Source organism: Apteryx mantelli, chromosome 2 (assembly GCF_036417845.1).
Source record: "Apteryx mantelli isolate bAptMan1 chromosome 2, bAptMan1.hap1, whole genome shotgun sequence".
Classification (NCBI taxonomy): domain Eukaryota; kingdom Metazoa; phylum Chordata; class Aves; order Apterygiformes; family Apterygidae; genus Apteryx; species Apteryx mantelli.
The window spans coordinates 6,343,703-6,369,070 of NC_089979.1; the positions used below are offsets into that span (position 1 = coordinate 6,343,703).

Here is a 25,368-nt window from a genome sequence, read left to right on the forward strand (position 1 = left end):
TTTGTGTGTTGAACAGACCAGCACAATTCACTTCTGCTTAAGGTTCCCAGGTCTGTGTTTCCTGCTGCGGTATCTTGTCCTCCAAGACCTTACAAATTAGGTATAAACTTTATGTAATATAAAAGAGACCAAAATGTGTCACAGGGCACCATGCTCGAAAGAAACCTTACTGCATAAGCAGCTACTGTTCAGGGACTGTGTTGCATCTTTGTCACGTATCTCGTATGCTGGATGCGACTCTTGCCATGTGGTGTCGGGGAAATACTTAGAGGTCTGCAAAGGGTTCTTTCAAATATTACTCTGTTTACCCCTTGTCAACTTATTTAGCACACAATGGATCCCAGTCCTATTTGTTCCAGTTCTGTGCTATGCTGGTTTTTTTTTTTTGGTTGTGGTAAAGAATCGGCTCACCGCTTTTTCTGTAAGTGGAAGGTATGGTCAATGGACGAGGGATTTAGACTGGATAATGGAAGCGGTTGAGTTAATATGTTCTGTACGGTTTCTGCTCTCAGAGCTACAATTATCGAATATTACATCAGGTGAGCAGCCTGCTTTCTCCTCATGGTGCCGGGGTGGTTTCATTGACAGGACAGGTTGCTGTGATAGGCTCAGTGTAAAAAACATAGCAATGTGCATGCTCAGATTAGATTGTTTGCTACTGTTTTCTGTGTAACCTTAGATAAGGTTAAATAGGGAAATATATCTTATTTGGTCTGGCATTTTATGGAAAAAGCCTCAATTGTCAGTCTAGAAATGTTGCTGAGCACAACTTTCAGCGTTCAAATGGTACTTTAAAACTCTGGTTTATTGGATCCCTTTTTCAGTAATATCCCGGAATGCAGCATTCTTTGAATGCCTAGGAAACAATGTTGCAGGGGTGAGGCAGCCTTTAGTATTACAAAGAAGTCTAATTTATTTTCATAAACTCTTGCTTTCATCCTTTTTGAAGAAGGAGCTCTGCTTTCATCAAGCAATAAAACAGGTATCTTGTCTCTCTCCTTGCTTGCTGGCTCCGTTCGGGGACAATTTAGTAGCGGGGAGAGGACGCAGTGATGCACTCTGGGGTATCATGGCAGATTAGATTCTGTACTTTCCAGAGAAAATTCACTGAGATGGGACAGTCAGATCATTCAGTCTGACATCCCGGCTAAACTGTTAAATATTATCCCACCAGGTTGTAACAAGGCTGGAAACTTTGGTTGCAACTCTAATGTCAGTCCTTAAAAGTTAAACCAAGGGAGTAAATACGTGTGAAAGCCTGAGGGCTAGGAGACACCAGCACCAGGAATCTGGTGGGTGTACCTCCAGATGCTCCCAGCAATGCATGGGGAAATTGCTTTTCTTTCCCATTTCTCTCCACGCCACCTTGCTTGCCAAGCTGACTGTACAAAAACCCCTTTCCTCCTGGTCCCCAACCTGCTAATCAATCTGACTTTGAGAGAGTGACTAAAGAGCAAATCATTCGTCCCAGAGAATTCTCTGCGCTGGCCCTTTCACCTTGTCTTCAGCAATGACATCCTGCTGAAAATTATTCCTGGCAGAGGGCCGAGGAAAGGGTGGGAAAACCCTTCCTGAGTGTTTCAGGTGATTGGTTGTAAACTTGAAAAATTAGATTTCAAAACGGAAACGATGCACTTAATTCCAGGTTGGTGCAATACAAAGAGGAGTAGTTTGTGTTGCAGCTCGAAACACTTTTTATTGAATGAATACCAAACCACGTCTAATAAAAAAGCATTTCCCTACCAGTGCATTCCTTTGGCGAGAGAGGGAGAGGTTAGAAAACGGGACCCAGAGGCTGAATGCTGGACTGCACCATCTGGAGAATCGCGTGGGCTCCCAGGGGGATATGGGATCTTTCCAAACAAGTTCTGAGGGCTAAGGTGGGAGCACTGGGGAAATGTAGGCACACCACAGCGATGGAGAACTGAAAACTGAATTTACAGACTTTATCTTCCACAAGGCACAAGATGATGCTACAAGAAAATACAGGGCAACGTTAAACTGATGCAAAACTGAAGAGTTAATTATACTGGAAACAACAAAATCAATTTCAGCCCTGCTTGATTTTATTAAAAAAATCAGAATCAATGTACTATTGACTCTATGTACTATAGTACTCTGTACTATTTCAAAATAAGTTTTCAAAATTTCTGTTCAGAACTGTCTTTACTCTTTTTTTTTTTTTTTTTTTTACTGGAGACAAGATCAGCATGTGAAATACAATAGCATTTTCCAGAGGTCAGATGTTCTGAATTTCAATACTTACTTCTGTTTGGGAGTATAGAATATTACAGAACTGAATAATGTTCCTTGTTTAGTATGCATGTATTTGCTAAGAGAGATCTTTGTGTTTTCCTTCATGAGTTATGATTCTAATCATTAACACAACTGAGTAGTCAAAGAACTGTGTAGAAACCACTCAAAGACCCTTCACAGTGTATCTAGAAAAGCCACTGTTTGGCTTAAACAGTCAAATACTGATTGACATTCCAGAGGAATTTTTCAGGTCCTAGGTAGCTTGGTCTGAAACTCTAAATCTTTTCTCCAGATTTTGAGAGAGTGAAAAAAAAACCCCAATCTAATAGTCTATCAGAGTGCTGGAAAATTACATAGTCTGCAAACGATAACTGTGAAAAACGCCATACTAATTCCAGTAGTGATAAAAGAAGTAACCGAATTTCAGTTAAGGAAGATACTATTTCATATTAGGGACTGAGGAATGGTAGAAATGTCTGTGTCTTTTCTGTATGAGCTCTGGAGAGGCCATTTCAATTTTTTCCCTCTAAAGGATCCTATGCACCTGTGGCTCTAATAAGTGAAAAAAGTAAAACACAGGGAAGTTCAGCAGGAATCAAAGCTGTACAGAAACATGTGGCATAAAATTACCGTACATCATTCTGCCGTGTCTGACAGATGGATAACCCGCGAGGTAGGGTGCTCTCCTGGAGAAGAGAGATGTAGATACTCGAACGATGCATAAGACTACTAATGTTTGCATCTCTCTCTATTTTCTCATGAAGAGTCCAGTGATTATCGAACCACCTTTTAATTTTCACTTGCCTTAATACTTACGTGTCCAATCTACGAAGGAAAACATCTGCTCATTGCCTCAAGGTGTTTTGTGCTGGTGTCACTAGCCGTCTGGCTCTGAAGCTACTGAACTTGCTTAAGCTCAGGCTGATTTCACTGACACTGGCAGGTGCTCAGAATTACACAGGCTCAGCCCCAAAATTTTATCCCCTCTGTCGGTGGATGAGGTTTGCTTTGACTGAAGCACCATGTTTCTGTTGAATTCCTAGTTTAAATTCAGCCTGCAGCTTCAGTAATGATTATTTCTTTTGCAACTGCCAGCAACCGTGATTTTTAGTGACAACAACTCATTAAAAAGGAAAAAGTCTTTTAAAGTCTTTTTTTTTTTTTGAGAGAGAGAGAGAAAAATACTTCCAGATGTTTCCAGACAAACACAAAAGAGAAAGCACGTATTCAGTAAGCAGAGGCTGGATTTTTCTCTTCACATCTCAGTGCTTGTGATCATGCCAAAAGAAATACCGTATTACTTTGGAAGGGTCTAAATTTTATGTTTTTGTATGTTATGACAAAGTACAATCAATCCTTGACTATAAATTTCCTTGCTTTATTTCCTGTTCATGTTTCAGTTTAACTTGTTAGAAATATAAACGGTTTTATCCTACTAAACCTACATTGGCGGGGAAGAAAAGAGGTTTGAAAAGAGTGAAACAGAAAGTTCCGGGCAGCTTAATCCTTCCTTCATTCTAATTTATTTATTTCAGTAGATTACAGTTCCTTTAATTGTGCTAAGGTGGAAGGTGTGTTATCAAGTGTATTCTTTGCAGGGTGAATGTAACCAACTGACAGCTCACTTCATGTGCTGTCTCAGAAAACCCAATTAAAATATTTTATTGATAATAAAAGAAGGATAATATTGCTGGTGGGATCTATTAGATGAAGGTACCAGTGAGTAAGCTTATGATCCCATGTGATATCTGTGGTATATTCATTGAGCTGAATCCTACCGTGTATAAACATGCTCAGCACCAATAAAATGAACAGTTAAACTTTTGTTAATTGAAGTTTCATTTAAAACAACAACAAAAGCCTTCACGTTTTACCAAGAAAATGGTCTAGGTACGAACCAATAACAAATTTCCTCCATGAGTCTATGAAGAGACTGAAAGAGGGACTGTGAGGCAGAAAAAACCTCATCTTGCTGAGAAATAAGCTAAAAGGCTAATGATGAGATCTGAAATGGTCAGAACTAACAGTTTCATTTCTGATTGTTTTAAGCGCTAATCTTCGAACCTTGCATTACTTAGTGGTAGAGACCAGCAGGATTCACGGTGTTTTCTGAACATAGAAGAAAACCTGGTCCTTGTTCTCCTTCAGCTGATAAGATAATTCAGACGAACACTGTCTCGCTGACGGAGCTGAGCTGCTGAAATACTCCACTGCCTGGAGACTCTCACTGTGCAAACACCCAAGAAACCCAGCGCTCTGTGCGCTCACATTACTCTTGTCTGGAGCGACTTTTTGAAATGGCAGGACTCCCGGTGGCAGACAGCACCTCTGGCTCCTTTTGGTCCCTCTGACTCCCTTGGTGATTACCTCAACTTGCTATTTTCTGCTGCTCTCCCAGGGTTGTTGCTGTTGCTACATATTTTTGCCTTTGCAAAACTATTTACCTTTGTCTTGAATGCTGTGAGGGGCAACTTATAAAGGTAATCTTGCCTTTCTCTCCTTTTGTAGGTGGAAGACGCATTGAGCGAGGCAGATTTTCAGCTCAAGTTGGACCTGCACTTTACTGATAGCGAACAACAGTAAGTGCTGTTTTAGAGCTCAGCTGATAATGCAGGGATTTGTTCTGTTGGGTACATGACTTTGATCAAGTGAGAGAGTCCTTTGGAAAAAAAAGGATAGCTTTGATATGCCTTTCCTCTGCCTTAGTGTACAAGCTTTTCTGTTTCTCCTCTGTGTTTGAAAGGGGTATCTACTACTTCCCCTTTTAGGCAACAAGATTCTTCTGTTTTAAGTGTGGGATTTTCAAAGGTATTAAGTACTGTTCCATCTCTGCTGCTATTAAAGTCAAAGGGAACATCATCACTGACCTATGCGTGAGCAGAGGGCTAACTATGCATGCGTGAACATGCTAAGTGCTTTCCTGTATAAGGACCAAAGTTGTCTCAATATTTCAGGAAAAAAAAAAAAAAGTCTTTCCATCGACTTTGATCTCTTCCTAAGAGATACCAGAAAATGACCTTATTCAGCCTTGTTCAACTCCCAGAAAAAGCTTCCAATGACTTCAACAACATTTATGGAGGGCCTGCAGAGAAATCATCTGAGCTGGGTTTCATGCCAAGCCTGTCCCTGTGTGATTTTGTTCATATCCATAAGGCACCTTAAGAGATTTCAAGGGGCAAATTTCCTTTATCTTCAATATACATGAGGCGAAACTCTTTTCTCCCAGACAGGTTCAAATGGACCATCAAATGTGCTGTTGATGGGTCTGGAAGGGAGGGAAAAAAAAATATGAAATTGTGGTCTAACATGTACATTTAATTTCTGTTGTCATCTGAATGATTTCTGGTTTTAAAAAATACGAATGATATTTATATAAGCATGTTCCACAGGTCTCACTGAGCCACTTGTGACTATACTCAACCATCTCATCATGCACTCTACTCAGCCATCTCATCATAGGTATTATTAGCTCTGCAAAACAATTTGCTTGTATTGGGAGTGTCTTTAATGCTGTAAAATAATGCTTCTTTAGGAGTGTATTACAATTTTCATTGGAAGGATGTTGTTGTGTAAAGCCTCAGGTCTACATCTCATTGTTTTGCTTTGTAGGCAACTGAGATGTCGTGTGGTTGACTGCACACTAGGGAAATTTATTCTGGAATAGTTATAATAAATCTTTAAAATTAAGCCTTGTTTTTTATTTTGCTGAAAAGAAGAGGAGCCAGTCCTGCTCATAATGCTTCTTTGCAGTTACTTCATCTGATGCTTTTTTAGCCCTTTGCAACAATTTTTTTCAGAAGATCAGATATCTAGAGAGGTACTCTGAATAGTCTCTGATACTGCACTGCTTCTCCCTCTCACAGATTGCCTGAAAAAAGCAGATGGTTCTTGCACTAAAAATCACAATTGTTGCTCCATCCTGGCTATTAACACTCAAATTAGCCGAGAGCACTTTGCTGACTGTGTTTCCTTCTGCTGTTCATTAGCTCTTGATATCTCCGGAACTAGTGCATAGGTGGGCAGCAAGCACAGTCACCTGGGGAGATCCCGCATTGCGTCACATCTATTTCTCTTTTGTACGGTAGCTTCACAATATTTATATTTCTGCTGGACACAGGTACAATTAAAAGATACTCATCAATTATGTAAACATGCTTGAAGCTGTGACTGTTACCAGGAAGCGATAAAAATTCAGCTCAAGCTATCTCCCAGTCTGCTGCCTGTAACGTGTTATCGACTGTGACAACTCGAGTTTTCACTCAGCCCTGATACATCTCTTTTTCTTCCAGGCTGAGAGATGTTCCAGTGATCCCCATGATTAGCAGCCGCACACTGTGTCTTCACTTCCATCCCCGGAGAGGCCTGCACCACCATGTTCCTGTCATGTTTGACTATTTCCACCTGTCAGTGGTATCCGTCACGGTGCATGCGTCACTGGTAGCATTACACCAGCCTCTGATCAGGTAAAGGGTGCAGAAATGCCTCTTGATAGACAGAGGCGATTCCTCTTCTGAGTGCATTTGCTTATCTTATACGAGAAGCAGAGAGGATGATTTAGCTTCAATTATTTTGGTCCTAGGCTAGGAGTCTGGAAATCTGGGTTTGAATCCAGTCTCCGGCACAGGTTTGTACCTTTGATAAGACTCTTGGAGCTTGATCCAAAATCAGCAAAGAGGATAGTGAATTTTCTCTTTTCCTCCTTGGCTGCCTTTCTTTTTTAGTCTAAAAGCATCTAAGAGCATTAGCATTATTTTTTTCTGTTGTTTTGTAAAGCATTTAGGATGGTAATCTCAGTTGTGGCCTCTGGGCCCTAGCATAATATATAACACGACTGGAAGGAAGAATGCATGAGTCAGTACTGGTTAAGCCACCGTAGTATTTTTACTTTGCAGCATCATTTAACTGCGCAGCAGGGTAATACTAGCTGCCACGGGGTCTAGGTGTGATTTATGTTATCTGATTCGTGACGACAAGAAAATAATTCAGAACTCCTTCAAATAAAACGGGGCTAGAGGTCAATTTCCTCTAATATTTAGAGCAGGCAAGGGGAAGCAAAGGTCCTTCTGGCAATTTAGTTTGTGTCCAATCCTGTCACCATGTGAGATAAAGAGTGCTGAAAGGGAGGAAGCTCCTGGGCTCCTGAAGCAAAATGCAGCGTTCAGCGTTGCTCAGCTTCCCTTACTCCAGCGAGGTCTCCTCGTTTTTACCAGGTGACCAGGAAACTACTGAATTTGTCAAATATTGTGCAGAGTTCTGTTTCAGAAAGAAAAAAATGGACCTCTAACATAAAGTGCCAACCTGGGATGACTTAGACTCTCTTCTCTTCTTTTCTTGGGTTTCCTGTTTCTAATTAGTTTATCTTTGCTTCAGTTCTTCATTGGTATAAAGGCATTACGTGCACACGAGACTATAAAATGAATTAAGATTGTAAGAAATTGCGTTGTGACAGTGATGGGAGCTGTATTAGCGCATCAGAGTGACAGTAATTCAGTTCTGTCTTTTCTTCCGCAGCAAAGATGCAGGTAACTGCTGTATCTCGCTCCTGCTATGTGTTGACTTTTTAATCATGGATTGGATTGTAACAGACAACTTCTAACCGGATAGTTTTAATCAGATAATTTACCCATTGTTCCACTATACAAAAGAATGGGAGAACAATAGTTATCAGGCTTAATTACTGTTTTCAGTGCTTTGTTATCCTTTAATGAATGGGGCTACAGGGAGTTGTTATTGCTATTAGGCATAAATCCCATGATGATCAGCTGTTCCGTAGTCAGATTATTATAGCTTTTAAAATATGATTTTGTGGACATTTATGAAGAAGAGTGTTTTTACTTAATGCAGTGGAATGGAGATTTTTGACAACACAATATAGAGTTTCATTTGCTTAAGCCAGTAATAATCATTTTAAAGTGTGATACTTGGAATTTATCCTCTTCTTGATAAACATTCAAAACTCCAAGGGTTTTTATATCATGAATTCTCTAAATATAAAACAGTGTGAACTCAGTAGTATAAAAGAAAGGTCAGTGCCAAGCATTCTGAAACAAAACCAGCCCACTAAGATGTATTTGCTTTTCTCTCAGCTCAGAGCTTTTCTGGTTAGCCCTTATCATTTGGTGTTTACTGGGAACATGGAAAAAAAGGTTCAATTGTAAAAGCAGATCTTTATTTTTGCATCACAATAGAACCTAAATGATTGGAAAAAATTTTTTTTTTTGTCACAATTTAGAAAAAAAATAAGCACAAGTTATTTACACTGTCTTTGAAAAATATCTATACTATATTTCACTATATTTTAGTTTGCTATCTTAAACTGTCCTATAGCATGTATTTTACATGTATATACACATTATTTCTACACATGCGTACACATTGATGTGTAAGACAATAGCAGTTTTAAACCTGCCCTGAAAACAAATCTCAAACATTACATAAAATTGAAATTCAGTCCAGTCCAGAAATTGCCCTGAAAAACAACTTTGTCTGGGACACAACCACCTTCTCACATATTCCCTGCGGACTCAGGTTTTCATACGGTTCTCTGCAGATGAGATCCTCTTCCCCAAAGCCCTTCCCCTGTGCCTACATTTAAGCAGTGGAAGCGCTGGGGAAACCAGCAGTACCTGTTTTGGTCTTTCCCTGGAGGGTAAGCGTACCCCCACCCATAGCTCCTGCCAGGCAAGCCTTGCCAGCATTGCTCCTGTCGCCTGAAAAGTGAAGGCACATTTGGTACCTCTGAGATTGGGCCAGACCGGTTGCCACTGCGGCACACAGTACAATTTGCAGCATACTTTTGGCCTGGTATATAGTAAATATTCTGTTAGGTTTGATACTTTGAAATCTTCACTTCTTACCAAACCGAGACTAGATAAAATTCATGTTTCTGGAATCCTTTGCAGGATTCCGGATGGAAATTTAATGAATCAAAAATATTTTTTTTCTTTATAGTGGGGTCCCCATTCATGGCAGCTGTTGATGGCTTTATATATTTAGTAAGGAGGTGAGAGCCTGGTTAAGAGGGCAACGAGGCAGACTTGCTTTCAGCTCACCTGCAGCTCTGTTTTCCTCACAGCCATCACATTTGGTCTGGCTGTGGGACGATCAGGAGCACTGTGGGGTCCTCCAGCATCTTCGGTCACCTCCTCTCTTGGCTCCCTACACAGCTGTATCCCTTTGAAGCGCTGCTGCAAAAGGGACTTTTTGATCAGCTAGAGCAGGGACTGGGCTACTTTGAATCCTTTTTTTCGGATTACTGAGCCATAACTTGGTTAAAAGCTCCCACCTTGACCTTTAGGTTGCTGTAACTTACCTAAAAAGCACCCTAGAAGTGTCTGGGGAAGCTCGACTGCTCGGGGCCAAGTCCAGAATTTTGGATTTCCAGAGAGAAGTGCAACAATGAGGGCGAATGGGGATGTGGGGTGCATTGCAGGGAAGTGGGCTCTGGTGCTTTGCTCCAGTTTAGTTCACATTTCAAGAAAGATTTCTCTCCTTTTCCAAAGATATATATCCAACTGTATGGTGCTCAGGTCCACAGCAGTCTCAGGCACGCTGCAAGTTCAGTGCTGTTTTATGTTGGACTTTTTTAGGAAACAAATACGAAGAAACATGGTTACCTGCTTCATTAATTCCATAAACCTTTGCACCACTCTTTCCCAAGAGGAGCAAGCGTATGTGTATAAGACAAAATACAACATATAAATAATCCCTGAAATAAGTAACTGAATGGCAAAACATCATTTTCTATTCTAAATGCAATGCTGTATATGTTGTATTTCCCCGTAGGCAGCAGGAACAGTAGGTTCTGGTTGGCAAGTCTTCTAGTGAAAGTTCATCCAGTGACTTCAGAAGATTTATACATTTTACCCCTGAAAGCTTTCTGGATATTTAAGAAACATGTTTCAGCATCAGACTGCTACTGCCAGTAAATACAGGTCTCCCCAAATCCATGCTTTCTCTAAGGATTGTGCAGAATCTGGCTCACTCGATGGGAAGAGCATCTGCAAGAGCATCTGCAGTCGTACTTGCTGCAGCTCTTGGATTTCATCTGTAAACATTTTTAATCTGACCACAAAAATAAGCAAGCCTTGAAATTGTTGTAAATAAGAGAGATCCTTCCCTGAATGCGACTGGCAAATCTGGTTTCTCTTGTTTGCACAAGAAAGGGATTTTATTTTCTCAGCTTTCTGGATTCTCCTCAACTCTCTATCCTCTCCCCCACATTCATCCCCGCCTCAAGGACTGCTGTAGGGGAGACTTTGTAGCCCTGCTCAGAATATGCATTGACTTAATAGGAGCTGTGTCTATGCGAAAAACAAAGTAGACTGAGAGGTTTTGACTTATTAAAATTAAGCCCTCATTTGCCCATATCCACTGTACGGTAGACAAGAAATCTTGGTGGCATCTGAGATGGGGAAAAAAGCAAAACACATATTTTGCAGGTGGGGAAACGGAGACACAGATACTGAATTTTCCGGTGCCATATGGTTGGTCTGTTCTGGGAAGAGGAAAAGAATCAAAGGGACATAGGAGGGTATTTAACGGCTTCAGCGCTGACCTAATTCTGCTCCTCTCCACCACACTGAGAAACCATGCCAGCCCGGGCCATTGTTGAGTAATTTCTTCTCACCTAAATCCTTTTATTCTCAGGCATCCTCCTGTTCCTCAAAAGCACCATAATTGATGAGTGTGGTGCCATGTACTACCTGAATCCAGGTGCGGATTATGCAGGTCAATCTTTCTGCAGTCATAAATGTAGCTGGTGCCTACTTACAGCTGAAACTGCCACAGATGTAATCCTGGGTAGTTTATGGCTTATTTTCCTCTCTCTGTCTCATTTACAAATAAAATAATCTATACATTAGAAACAAGCAAGAAATGTAGAAAGAAAAGAGAAAACTTATGCAGTAACGAGCTATTGGTTCTATACTCGGTTTATTAAAAAATACTATTTTTTTTCTCTCTAGGAATACTTGTGTAATAATGGGTGTTGCTTCATCTGAATTTTCTTTCATTTCTTCCTGTTTGTTATGTATCTGCAATGATAAACCTCCACTTTCATATGCCATTCCCTGAGCTACCAACTGAGAAATTACATAAGAAAAAATCTATTTCTAAACCAAGCTTTCATTAAGGGGGAAAAAGAATCTCTAAATAAATACCACCACCTGACTTTTCCTGCTTTCAAGTTTTATAGCAGCAAAGGGTAAGTTCAGGACAAATGAACCAAAAAATTTTCCAGCACTCAAAATCACTAGAGATTTTAAACCCAATTCCATCCTGACTTGCTTTAGGATCTGGGGAAAAATGTCTGTTTCTATTACAATTATTGTTGTAGTAATTCTTGCCAGTTTTACCCAAGAATTTCAGAGCAATTTTTTTTTTTAGTCACTGATTATAACCTTAGTGAAGGTGAAAGAGAAGAATATGGTTAGGGTAGCCCAACCTGTAAATATCCACACATTCTTCTCAAAAACAAATAACAGATGATGCATTTATCCTGTGGCCACATGCCAAGCAGTAAATTGCCAAGAGCTATATTAATGTTTCGAGTTTAAACAGTGAGGGAAATCAGTGTGTTATGCATTACATGTTTCTAGATCTGTGGGAGGTGGAAGGAAATTCCTAGTGAAATGCGAAGGGTGCTGTCAGTGGAGGATGTGAGGGTTTGATTTTGAGGTGTCTCACAGTCTGGCAAATCTTTACTTTCATGGGACTTATTAATATATGTATTTTTTCTCTTTTTGAAATAAGTAATATTTTCTGCATAAGGGACTGAGGTGCAAAGATGTAGTGATTTTTCCATAGAATGTGTCTGGCCAAAATGGGATGCAAATTTGTTTCCTGAGCTTCTGGTGCTGTGGGACAGTCAGAAGACTCTCTGGTCTCATCATTAGAAATGTGAGGGCTTTTTTTTTTTTTTTTTTTTTAATTTCACTGTTAGATATAATGCATGATTTTTTTTTTCCAAGAAGGATTCAGACACCAGTTTGCTAGGAGGGTTTTTTGCCCCCATTCTGATAAGAGTTACAGTTTCTGAAGAAATTAAATTTCCTCTAAGAAAAAAAAAAAAGATTTCGAAAAAGTGAATGAAAAAAAAATTCATTTTGTGTCAGTTCAATCTCAATAGGAATATTTTATTCTATTAAAATGGCCTAAAGCATTTATTCTGAATTACTTCAATAAAACATCTAATTAACATTTATCATTGCCAATACACTTCCTCTTAGGGACCTGTCTTCTCATGCATATGTTAAAGAATTGTCCATAGAAGGTAAAAAAACAGGGAATGATTACTATTTCACACAGTACAAGAAGTAAAAGGTGTCACATTCAGTTCTCCAACAGCAGGCTCAAAACAAACAGAAAAGTGCAGCACATATTACATTGCGAAATGCATTCCAAAAGATGTTACGGCGGCCAAAAGTATAAATCAAAAGGGCACAGAGACAAATGAAAGAAAGATGAGCATAACTGCTGGACATAATTGCCTGAGTATAAACTCTTAATCAGAAAGTTATTAAATTGTGATTGCTAGTAGGTTGCAGGTTATAACATAGAAAAAACCACGCTTATCATACCCAGTTTACTATAGTACTTTCCTATGTGCCCACAGATGGCTGCTATAGGCACTAAGAGACTCCCCCAAGGGACAAATGCATCTTAGGGATAAAGATTTCAAAAGAACAGCTCAAAAAAACCAAAAAAATGAATTGTTTCTTACATTAAAAATGTTAATAATTCTGTGTACATACGTCCTTCTCTGGGACACACACACATACACTCCTTTGACTTTTTTCACCCTGCTTCCAAATAAAAGCTAAGGTTAAAATATAGAATGAGGATCTAAGTGCTGATATTAAATCGCTTCTATTATACGGATAGGAAAAATGGTAATGTAAATAACCAAAGTTCAAGTTTCGTACAAACAAGCGCTGTGGCAGGAATAATTGGAAAAATAAATACGGAAAATGAAATGTGATGTAGCAAATGAACCTGCTATTGCTAATAAAAATTGTCTTTAAGTATTATGTGTTTCAGAAAGCATTAGGGGAACTTCACAATTTGTAAGCCTTCCAGTTAAAGTTGCCCTCAGCAGACAGACGACATTTTGGCAAATTTCCCCAAAAAAGGTTTTTGTTTTACAGCACTATACGAAATCAATTTCCATAAAACCAACAGATTAAAATCCCTTCTCTGCTGTAAAAGCAAAAGGTAAATAAATAAAAAAGGCATTAAAAAGTGCTTTTTTTCTCCCTTAAAGCCTTTGAAAGCTTCACTAATATTCAAACGAGGAGTTTTTCACGTGCAGGCGACATTTGTTTAAGCCCCTTTCTCTGAGCCTTTCCAACAGACCAAGGCAGACAGCATCATCTAATAACAGCTGAAATTATTCAAAGTGATGTTTATCTCTTTGCTCTTTGTAATTGCTGTAGTTTATTTATTTATTTTTATCTTAAATGTTGCATATGGGAAATACTTAGAAAGACTTCCTGCTGCTTAGAAGCAGCCAGCTGGAAACTTTTTGGATCACACCAATTAATACAGACACCAACAAGGCCAGACATATGCAGACAACTACACTGACGCCTTTCTTATGGGTTGTCTTCTTTGTCAACATATGAATGCTGGGGGATATCTAATAAACAGCAGTTTTGTCATAGGGAGGAAGCAGGTATTTGTGGTTAACCTTCTGACACTGGTCCAGCTCCTGACTGTGCTCGAGATTCATTTTATAATGTTGCACACGTCACTGAGTTTCCCTGTGCATCAGAACATCATCTGTTATTTGGGTGATAACAAGTATTCCTGCTCCTCCTTTTTGTCTTGTCTCCTTGTGTATGCATCCTTATTTTTATTCTGTACAGCAACCAGCACTCTTGTCCATCCTTAACTATTGGGCAAACAGTAGAGACCCATGAATTATGGCAGATAGGGGCTGACAGGGCCACATAACACGCAGCTATGTGGGGGAATGATCCCAGGTTGGAAATTTTTGGCAGCTCTGAAAGACCCTTCTCAGTGGCCGTTGGTTCTTCCTGGTTTTAAAATGGCTTTTGTGACCCCCAACATGGAAGATTTTGTTCTTCCAAGGAGACCAGGACTCCTGGGCAGGAGATGCTTTGGGATGCCTGGATGGTGAGCAATAAGGTGCCTGTGGGTGAGGATCCCAGTCTGAATGCGGTAGCACTAAGCTCTGTGACATTACCTCTGCACTGAATATGAAAAGCAAATGTGTTTCTTTTTCCTCTGTGCTTCATTTATTTCCACTCTACCTTTGCCTATCTGCTTGTTAAGACCAATTATGGTTGCTTGTATCAGTACTTATACTCAATAATTTGGCTCATTGTATTCACCACAAGTAGCCTGACTTCTCTCTCTCAGCCTTGTTGCAGCTTACATACTACACATACTATCACAGGAACTAGCAGTGGGTTTTATCTCACCTAACTTTAGTTGTCTATGAGGTAGTCACTCTGGGCTCTTTTTATACTCCACGAGAAATAAGCACTTTGAGGGTGAAATTCATCTCACCTGTTTTATATGACTACTTCAGAAAGAGATGACTCACACCATGGAAATGCCTGTTCCTCTCTAGTGATAATAAAGGCAGCCTACATCATTAACTTGGATGTAGACATTTGGTCAGAGTAATCCAGAGTAAGAGCCCTGGCTATGAATCAGGACTCCAGTGTGCTTGAACTGAATAAACTCCAAACAAAATGTTCCACTCCTTATGGGCTCATGCTATAAGATAGAAGATAAATGGACAGAGTCAGAAAAAAACACTGAGACCATAACGGCCAGCACTGAGAGCTAACGACCTCAGCATGAAAGCAACTTAAACTCTATCAGGTCTTTGAGGAAAGAGTTGAAGAACAGTGAACTCTGCACTCTCATGGGTATGGGACAACACCACCCAGATGAATGGGAACCCCCAGCAAAATGACATTCAGGTTTTGGGCTGAAGTCCTATCATTTTTGACAGTAGAAGCTAATGTCATGGGCCAGTCAGAAGTGGGAACTGAATCTGTAATAAAAGATTGTGATGAGTTATAAAATATTTTGATAGTAGAGGCAGGTTATGGGGAATTCAAAGAGAAAGGGTGATATGGTTAAAGCTGGACACAAAGATGCTGCGTTAATCAACATGCAAGCTGATGAGGATAGGAGGTTTATCTATGTAGATAGGTGGAAAGACTGTACTTTTGAGATCTTATTCTGGAAAAAAATCTGTAAGATAGTAGAGAAAGGTCTAAACAAAAGGTAACAGCCAAGTCATTGGACTGAATGACAGGGAAAAAAATGCATTTGCATCATTTTAGCTAATAGGTACTGGACATCATCCATTTTGGATGGGAAATATGGCATGCTGACTTGTGATGTCAGCCTGAAATAAAAAAAAACCAAACAACTTAATACATCTGGTTAAGGAAGGAAATAGCCCTGGGGACAGCAATGATGCTTCTGTAACAATGCTATTCTGATGATTTTCCTTCTTATTTTTCCTTCTTTTAGTTTTGCTCGTCCAGGGAAAGGATCATGGCTTGGTAAAGGCAACCTGGAGACAGGACCAGATCAGTCCAGTATGTCATTAGAGAATCTAGTGTTTGGCGCTGGCTACTGCAAACCCACTTCTTCAGAGGTAAGGAGGGCAGATAATTATATTTTCATCCATTTGGTCCCACAGAGTGTCAGCATTATCTGACCAAGAATGTGCCCTGGATTATGTTGATAGTACAGAGAGTTTATCTGAAGAAGAACCCTTCAAACATTTCCGTGTGAACTGCCTGACACTTGGATACGCAGCTCGTGGGTTTCCAGCCCCCAGCTATACCATCCGTTTAGGAAAGTGTTCAAGGTGTATGGATAGTCAGTCCCCGGATTGCCAATGACACTTTCAAAGTGGGATTCATCTGACCAGGAGTCTGCTTTAGGGTGAGATTAATTACTCAGTTGAAGATCCTGGCTTTCAGGTCTTATGTCCTGAGATGAGTCTTTATAAAGGATGTTGTAATTAGCAGCAGGTCAAACATCTCAGGACTTTGACCTACTGCTAATTAAGAGTTGGCAGCAAGAGGGAAACCTGAACAGGATTGTGCCTGGAGCAGTGAGGAATGAGTATTGCGCGTGTTGGTGAAGGGGTATTATGCACATTACCTTACTCAAGGCAGGTCCCACAGTTTGTGCATGCCTTTGATCTTACCGCTTACTGCGGGTGATAAGCAGAGCTTGTTGTGCAATTTTTAGTACAAAGTTGTTTGCTTGGAAAATACCGATTAATTGGATTTTTTTTGTAGGAAAGGACTAGCTTTGAAGTGTTTTTGTCAAAATTATTTTCTGAGATCGAGAAACTCAACCCCAAGTACTGGAATTATCAAGATGGTACAAAGCCCCGATTCAAGTATCCTGATTAACATGCTACCCTCAGCTTCCCTCAACCTTTCCTGTTGAAGCTGTCCGGTTTTATATAAATATTAAAAATACACTGGCCTAGAGAGACTGGTGCAGAACAATTACCAGGGAATTAACCCAGACTGTGAGAGAATGTTTGGCCTGAAGCTACTGTCCTGACCATCGGGTTGTTGTGTGCTGTTGGCAGGCAAACTGACCTCATTCTCTGTCTCCTTGGTAGACAGTCACATCATATAAATTTAAATAACCAATTTAAGTGTTTATCTTAGGAATCTAATCTCTGTATCTCTCTATTTATCACAAAAGAGAGAGAGACTTCTTTGGAGAGTAGTGCCTGCTCTTCATTATCCTCTGGGCAAGTCTCCAGTCTACAAAGATAAGTGGAATGACTGGCCCTCCATTTCCATTTTTTCCTTCACTCCTCATGGAAAAGTCTTCGTCTGATGTTGACTAAGAAACCTAATTTCCTTCCCACGTTTTCTTCAGCTTCAAACATTATTTTCTACCCATCCCTGTTGACTGTTCTTGTTTGATGAGAAGCTATTATTATTATTTTTTTAAATGTTAGCATAATTATTATCCTAGCAGGTGACCTATTAGATGGCAAAGTGAAAGCACTCTGTCATGAACCCGCTTTAGCACTCTGTTGTACTGCAGAATGTCACACACCAAACAGTCAGAAATATAACGTTGGACACTCCACCTCCACGTGGTCAAATGTACATTTGCTTAGCTTTGGAAACCTGTATTGGCCATGACATCTGTTCTTGATCTGAGTATTTTAATTTAATAGATTGTGATGGCCCTTTTGCACACAGTTTCCACGATGTATGATACTGAATAATAACTATTTCCCTTGGTTTAATGGAAAAAAAAATACCAACTAGGAGCTAGGAAAGGAACTACTGTGGAGGTAGGCATAATGCCAGTTCCCTGTAACCCAGGGAAAAATGACACTGCCCCTGTATTTCTACCCTTGCAGATATGTTAGCTGTTCCTTTTACCTCTGAAGGCATGTAACTGCTGATGTAAGCAACACATGAAATTTGCAGAAAAATGCCTAAGTTTAATCATCTTTGAGTGTAAAAGATGAGACTCTTTAACCAGAAGAACAAGAGTTGCACATGGGTTTATTCAACTACAAACACCTGAGTTCGACATCTCTATGCCCTCTTGAAACTCTCTGAGTTTTGCCAGTGCATTCAGGCACACCAAGGCCAGTCACTTCCTGGTTTCTCCAGCTCACTCTTTTCTATATGCTTATTATATTGTTTCTCTCTCATCAAAGTTATCCTCTGATTTTATTAGAGAAATCATGGACACTTCCTCTTTCTCTGTGAGCTTGTTTGCCTCCCTTCTTTTTCTGCTGGGACTTTATGTTAATTGAGGTTTACCTATTCTGGGTGAACTGAAAAGAGCTGTTTTTCTTCCAGCTGCAGCCAGACTATTTTTCTGGAATACTTCCATTTGAGTGGAAACCTGTAATGGTTAGGAATTCTGAATTGTTCCCATTACATCCCTCTTCCTCAAGTCTAGGATCTGCAGAACCTAAAAACCCCATGCAAATGGGTGTTTTGCTATATCTGAGGCACTTACTGACTTGACCAAATTCATAGGTTCAACATAGATTCTCCAAAGTCATGAAGAAGAAATAGGAACAAAGTCACAAAATAATATGTTCTTGCTAGTGTTACATACACAGTAGATGACTAGTGACACTGTTCCGACAAGATTTGAACATGCAGCTTCAATAGAGTAGTGGTTGGACTTACAGCAGTGTTAAGCTCTCAGGATGCCAGAATTGCATTAAAATCTGATGCTAATACCATAAGGTCATGTCTTCCAGACATGTCTTGAATATGAAGAAGAGAACTTTTACATTGACATATCATCCCTAGGTCATACATTCCCTTTTGCTTCTTTAATTAGTGAGCTCATGGGCTGAATAGGCCCTTTAAATGACTGTGGAAGTTCTCAGCTAGTTTATGCACTCAATTTGCTTTTTCCTTCCTGCAAATGCAAGTGACTGCCTTCATTTCTAAAGAAAGTTTGTATCAGTCACCAGCTTCTCTTGCCACTTACTGTGCTAATCTTCTGGTTTTGGGTTGCTGAGGTGCCACTGCTTAGTGATAGATCCTGAAGACTCCTTGTTCTGCATTTCTGACTTCTCAAGGCAGAAACTAATTAAATATCATCAGCTTTGGACTGCACATGTCCAATTTCCTTAGCTTTCCCTAAGTGACCTCTGAACACCACTGAGTTTCCTCATTTCTCAGCTTAGCAGAGTAGTTACAATAATCCATCCTGCTATTAAAGCCTTGGTAGACTTTTGTTATGCCTTCTGTTCTTTTTCCAGTCACCTGCTCAGCAAGCAGGGACCTTCTATTCTCCTTTCCTTGTTTCCTCCCTCCCTCCTTCCCTAATACTTTCAATCTAGCTATATAGAAGGAGTTTCTTAAACCAGGATACACTGCAGGACAAAGAGATTTCACTTCTCTGCTACGCTGTGCTTTTCATTTCAAGCAAAGATAAAGACATCATAGCTATTTCTTATTGATTAGTGCCTTTTGTTGTCAGGTAACATGAAGGAAGTTGTTTTTGTAGTCAAGACACCAATAGTATGAAGATTAAGAAAATGTGCTAATACTTTCCCAAGCTCTCTTCACCTTATAATCTATATTCTTGTGGAACATATATTTCAGTAGGTTAGCAACATGTTCAAAATAGGGTCATATCTACTGTAGGCTTGGGATATCTGGATAAAAGAGACACATGAGCTGCATGTGGCTGACTTCCCTTGTGGGCATCTGAATACCCCACAGGGACTGGTAAACTGTTTTCCCTGTGAGGAGGTTGAAGAAAATGTTTCAGAGGTCGCACGCTCCATACCTGCATGTAACACTGGCTCACGCTTTCAGGTGATCACAGCAGCCATAAAAGCTGGGCACTGGAAAATATGTAGAGATCCTACATTTAGAATGAAACAAACAGAAAAGGCTCTTTGCAAAACTGAACACTAAATTGGCATGCACACCTTTGAGGTTGTACACCTTGCTCTGTACCATACGCTCGTCTGTAGCCACTGTTTTCAGGCTATTTGAATATTTTCTGTAATATTGTATATCATATGCCTGCTGTGTTATAATCGAGTTGAGTCAATGACATACTGCAGGTTATTAATAAGCTGTACTCACAGTAATTTTATTTTCATTTGGTTAACAGTTGCACTGTGGAAAAAAATGACTTCTAACTAATCAAATTCATTAGTCGTATGGTTTCGCATTAATAAGGCACTGGTGCTTGATAAGAAGTGTTCTTTTCCCATTTAGCATTCATGTAGCTATCACAGTAGACTTAAAGTTTATGCATGGTTTAATATGGGGGCTAGGAGTGTCTTTCATACAAAACTGCATAAAGGAGTTCTTTCACACAGAAAATTCACCAACTTTTTTAAGCTTTCCAGCAATATGTGACAAACCTTTGCTATTTCAGCCTAACACCCAAAACGTAATTCAAACTCACATTGCCATGTCACATAGGAGTCATCTGTGCTTTATTCTTCCGTTCTTTTCCATAGTTGAGGCTTGTTGGGCTATACTTTCCCATGATACATCACTTTTTCAGCTCTTGGTCAAAGAAGGTTGTGCGCTGGAGAACAGCCTGTGTAAGATCCACCATGGGAATTGTACTACACCCTGCAGGCCCCGTGTAGTTGGGAGAAGAGAAACGCGTAGCTGCAAACTTCAATCCCCCTCAGACGTAGGAATGTTACTTTAGAGTTTCCTGGTTTTCCTTTTTCTACTTGTCTGCTCAGTTACCATCTTTCAAATTTTGTTTCAGTGTTCCCTTTTTCAGCACATCTGGTATGTCCTGACTCCAAAATAAGAAAATATGAGAAAGAGAGAAAAAGAGAGAGAAAGAGAATGAGAGAGAAGAGAGAGAAAGCGAGAAAGAGAAAAAGAGAAAGAGGAAAAAGGAGGGGTAGAAAAAGAAGGGGAAGAGGAGAGGGAAGGGGAAGGGGAAGGGAAGGGAAGGAGAGGGAAGGGAAGGGGAGGGAAGGGAAGGAAGGTGTTAGCTTTGTTAAAGGACTAAAACTTTGCAAGAGACTAAAACTCGGCTGTTTCCTTTTAAAGGAAAGGTACTGTGTATTTTTCTCTTTTTTCCCTTTGAAACTAGCAGAGAGTTTGGTAGGGATGTATCTCCTGCTGCATAAAGAGGAACCTGATGTGTACATGACTGAGAAGTTATCAAGTCTTTTTTTTTTTCTTTTTCATTAACTGTGTTTCAAGAGATATGTTTTAGAAACAGTCTGATCATTTATACCTAAGGCATAGTTAAGATTTGATTTTGCTGGTGAAAACCTGAATATTTAAAATAGCTCGCATAGCTTTCATTTGGATTTGCTTCATGCAACCAATCCAAACTGCAGAAGTATAGTTTACATCACAGTTTCAGCCCTGATTGCTAATTTTACATTTAGATAGTTTTATTTTTGGTCTCAGACTTCTCTGCTTTGGTGTGAGTCTGGTATGTAAAGTACATATTTTATCTGTTAGCATGCATTTGCAGTGGGTGGTTTTAAAGGAACATGTATTTCTTGTGCAAATTGTTATTAGATGTGATTGGGACCCCAGCAGATGTCCAACACATAATTATTCTGAAATATTAGGAGAGCCAATATACCATTCTTTATAAGATATATTGATATGTATATTTAATCAGCGTGTGTAGGGCATCATTTGTGATAATAACTGATGAAGTCTTTAATTTTCAATTGCCTGAAGATAAATGGCTGATCTTTGCAAAGAACTGTGAATGATTTCCTTGATGTAGCAGAAAACATAGTAATTAATAATGTGGCATTAGCATTCTTTAACCATTGGCACATTTCTTTTCCGTGGCTCTTATTTTTTGACCTGGCACAGGCAGAGTAAAGCAAAGCAATGATCCACATGATAGTAGAGTTCAAAACTAGGGTTAAATTGAGATTAAGCCTAACATATGTTGAAAAAATGCAATATTCTCACCCTGGGTGTCCAGTGCAGATGTTATGAAATCACCTGAAGATTCCTGTGAGACTCTTGTACAGACCAGGACAGTGATGGACTCCTCTCCTGGAGAAAATCCTTAGGCATCATTCACATTGAACTTGTAATTGTTTCCTTTTAGAAAATCAGTGGCGTTTGCATAAGAAGTTCCACTTTTCATATCTGCTTTTTGCTGTTCTGCAATGCTTATGTACTGAAGAATCAGACTGCTGAATTCTCTTTGAAAAATCTCCCTATTTCTCTGCATCGCACTGTGAAAGAGTCAATCACACCTAGATTTGTACAACTGAAATAAAATTTTGTATAGCTAATTTAGAGTAGTTGTGAGTAGAGTGGTTAAAAGGCAGACTCAGCATGGAGAATTTACTTCTCTTTCAGAGCTACCATTAAAATTATATACAGAAGACCTTCTTTGGCTCCTATCACCATAATTTCTCATTTTGGGGCTGAAATACATTATGTGGCTTGTACTATCATTCATTTGACTGACATTCTTCCAATTAAAGCTTTGCCTGTCTTGAGATTTCAGCATTGATTTTAAGGAAGTTTATAGGAGGAGGATTTGAACAAATGTGTTTTTCTGCCCGTAAGCGGAGCGCACAGACAGCGGGAACAGCCTTTCTACTCTTTGCTTTGGGCAGTGGACTTGGCTGCTCCCTACCTTTTGATATAGTGCTCTATGATTTGGCTTTTCTTTCTTAGTATTTTTTTCCTGGTTGTACTTTGTTGAAAAATTATCCTCATATGCCCTAAGGAACACTATAATAATTCCCACTGACTGATGGTAAGAGAGCTTTTGAAAGGAGACCTAATCAGCTCCCACAGCTTCCGAGCTGACGGCCTTTCCAACGGGAGCACAGATGCCAACAACAGCACAGTTGAGATCCATCATCTGGAAGCTAACTCTGCTGTTGGCAGGTGTCCCAGACAGCAGCTTGGGGACCGGGGAATGAGAAAAGAGAATCCCTGTTTTTCCTGCCACTTTGTCTTGTTTTGTGGAAACAAATCTTTGTGTGACAGCAAGAGCTTGTGTCTCTGTTCAAAGCCACCATGCCAATCATAGCGACCCAAGAACCGGTTTCAGTTAATGTGAATTATAAGTTTTGATGCAGTGCTTGAAAGTAACACTTAGAAATGCAGTCTCGGTGATATCAGCTTGCGTACAAACGACTGTCCGTGCTTCAGTGATCTCACAAGTTCTCCAAGGGTCTGACAAGTTTCAGCAGTCTGACTAACAGAAGAAAAATGGGCTAAGAGACTAGAGATGGGTCAATATGTTGTGATTCTCAAAAGTCTTGCCAGTCGGAGGTGAATGACAGTAGTCAAAGGTTTAGTCAGTATAGATAAAGTATTTCTGAAGCTTCATGAACACAACAAGGAAAATATAAGAAGCCCTTCAGTACAAGAATAACTTCCTCTGAAGCTGATTGGACTTAATCGCATATTTAAAGTACTGGAATATCTTGATGTGTAGCAAAAAAAAATAAGCAATTCCTGGTTAGAACTGGGTAGTGCTTCAAGTAAGCATGGGCAAAAATTTTGAGTAAAAGCCCTGAAATCAGAAAAAAACCTCTATTTTCAATCTACCCTATTTAGCTCAGTGTTCATTTTTTTCTGCTTTTTTTCCAAGTCTGAGAAGTCCTGGGCACAGGATTGTTTGCCTGCACAGAAGTTAAATAGCCTACTTGAATCAAGCAGGCTTTAGAGAGAACCTTGATCACTTGTTTACACTAAATGACTAGATGACAAAAGCTAGGAGAGGTGAATACAGCAGTTAGATGCATTTGGAAATGTGACTTGGACTATGTTTTGCCTACTATTCCCGATACTTCAAAAGAACTTCTTTTTGCTGCTATAGTTATAGTTGCCATCGTGACTGTGGGGTTTGCATTTTGAGTGTATGCTCTCCACCATAATGGCATCTGGCACCATAATGCCTGGCTCTAGCCTTCTCATATATCTTGCAAACGCTAATTTCCTAGTTTGGCAGGAAGGGTTGCAAGAGGAAGTGGAACTAGCATTTAACAATATTTCCTAACTTCCTGTATTTAACTTGTAACAGAAAAAGTTTTCAACTTCTGGGTAAGAATCAGTCTGAAATGAGATAAAAATATAGGCTGTTCTTTCATGGTAGACTCTTTAGATCTGGCAAACACGACTGCGGTAGGATAAGCAGAATACCGACATTAGTGGAAATGAAGGATGTTGCAAGTGCAATATGTTGTGACTGGGCACATTTTTTAAAAACTTCATAGTTTCAGCTCCTTGCATAACTCATAAATGTGTGCAAGTATTCAGGCAGTGAGACACACGCCTACCCAGGTGAGAATTTGGGTCTAAAAGCTTATGTAGGGTAAGCCAGATGCAACCAATTTGCATGTAAGCTATACTACTTGTGTGGCTGGCATAAGCCTTGAGAAATAAAGCTTCTAGTCAGTCCAGTTTTACAATAGCATTTACCTCTGCCATCCCCAGCTGCACAGCATGGTATTTGAAAAAAGCCTGGTATATTTATGCTGTCTGTGCACTCAGTCACTCTATGATCCCAGGGTAGCTGGAGGAATCACGCAGTATGAAGGAGCATTATCACTTGTCTGTAGCCTCCGGCTTCTAGCAAGACAGATGACACCAGCAGCCTGCTCCCATCTTTGTTCCTCAGCATGATGTCCCCAAGATTTTCCCAAACTTTTTTATGTGTAAGAGGATGCCATATGGTGAGTTGATGGACTGTATGTCTGCTCTCTGATGACCCAACCCAAAAGTCTTTGTCATCTCACAGCTTTATGTTAGGCCTTGAAGCAATCTGTAAGGTCTCTTCTGGAATAAACTTTGACATGGGTAGATGTAGAGTTGGCTGATCAGAAGCAAGGATGAAGACCTAAATAAGACTCTCAATTTATTTCTCACTACTTAGAGGGGTTTCTCCAAAACAGTGTTGAGTCATGTTCCTGGGGGTGGTAAAGCACTGTTTCTGCTCTGCATATTGTGCTTTTCTGGTAAATAAATAGTGTTTGACTCTCCAGAGCTGTCAGTCCAGCCCCTTTTTCTCCTCTGCTAAACTCACTAGAAATATTTTATTTAAAAACATAAAATGATGGCCTGCAGAATAAATGGTAAGCTACTCATGGCTTATGAAATTTGATTGTCTTTGAGTGTAAATTACCTCAGGGCTGGTGTGTGCACTATGCATAATACAGTAGGTATCTACTGGGCTAGGAAAATGAACTTGTGAAATTGGAATGCTTATGCAAATTTATACAGCTCCAGCTATTCAAAAGTTCCCTGTTACCTTGCAGTAAATTGTAGCAAATTAATGTAATTTTCTTTAAAGTAGCACACCCGGGAAAGTTTCTGATTAGCCATTACTGCTGTTTCAGTGTTAAAATAGAAATTACGCTGTTCTAAAGTAAGAAGAAGGCCTATGTATTGTTTTATAATTGGTTTTGCAATTTGATTTATGTTTGCATGCATGTCAAAAAGCTATAAATGATTCATTGCCTGAGAGTGTCATGAGTGAGGACTTCAGCAATGCAGCATAATGACAGCTCCAGACATGGAGATGTTTCTTGGCAGCAAAAGGAACTATACCCTCCTGTGTCAAAGTACATAGAGACCAGCAATACAGCACCTAGGCCAAAGCAGAGCATTT

General features: G+C 39.8%; 1 protein-coding gene across 1 annotated transcript in view; it reads left to right on the forward strand.

The window, feature by feature from the left end:
- FAM135B (family with sequence similarity 135 member B) overlaps positions 1-25,368 on the forward strand; it is a 138,520-nt gene that overhangs the window by 67,772 nt on the left and 45,380 nt on the right. Inside the window, exons 4-6 of the mRNA XM_067292266.1 lie at positions 4,765-4,835; positions 6,546-6,719; positions 15,775-15,901. Coding sequence (XP_067148367.1) covers positions 4,765-4,835; positions 6,546-6,719; positions 15,775-15,901 — 372 coding nt within the window. The remainder of the gene's footprint in view (positions 1-4,764; positions 4,836-6,545; positions 6,720-15,774; positions 15,902-25,368) is intronic.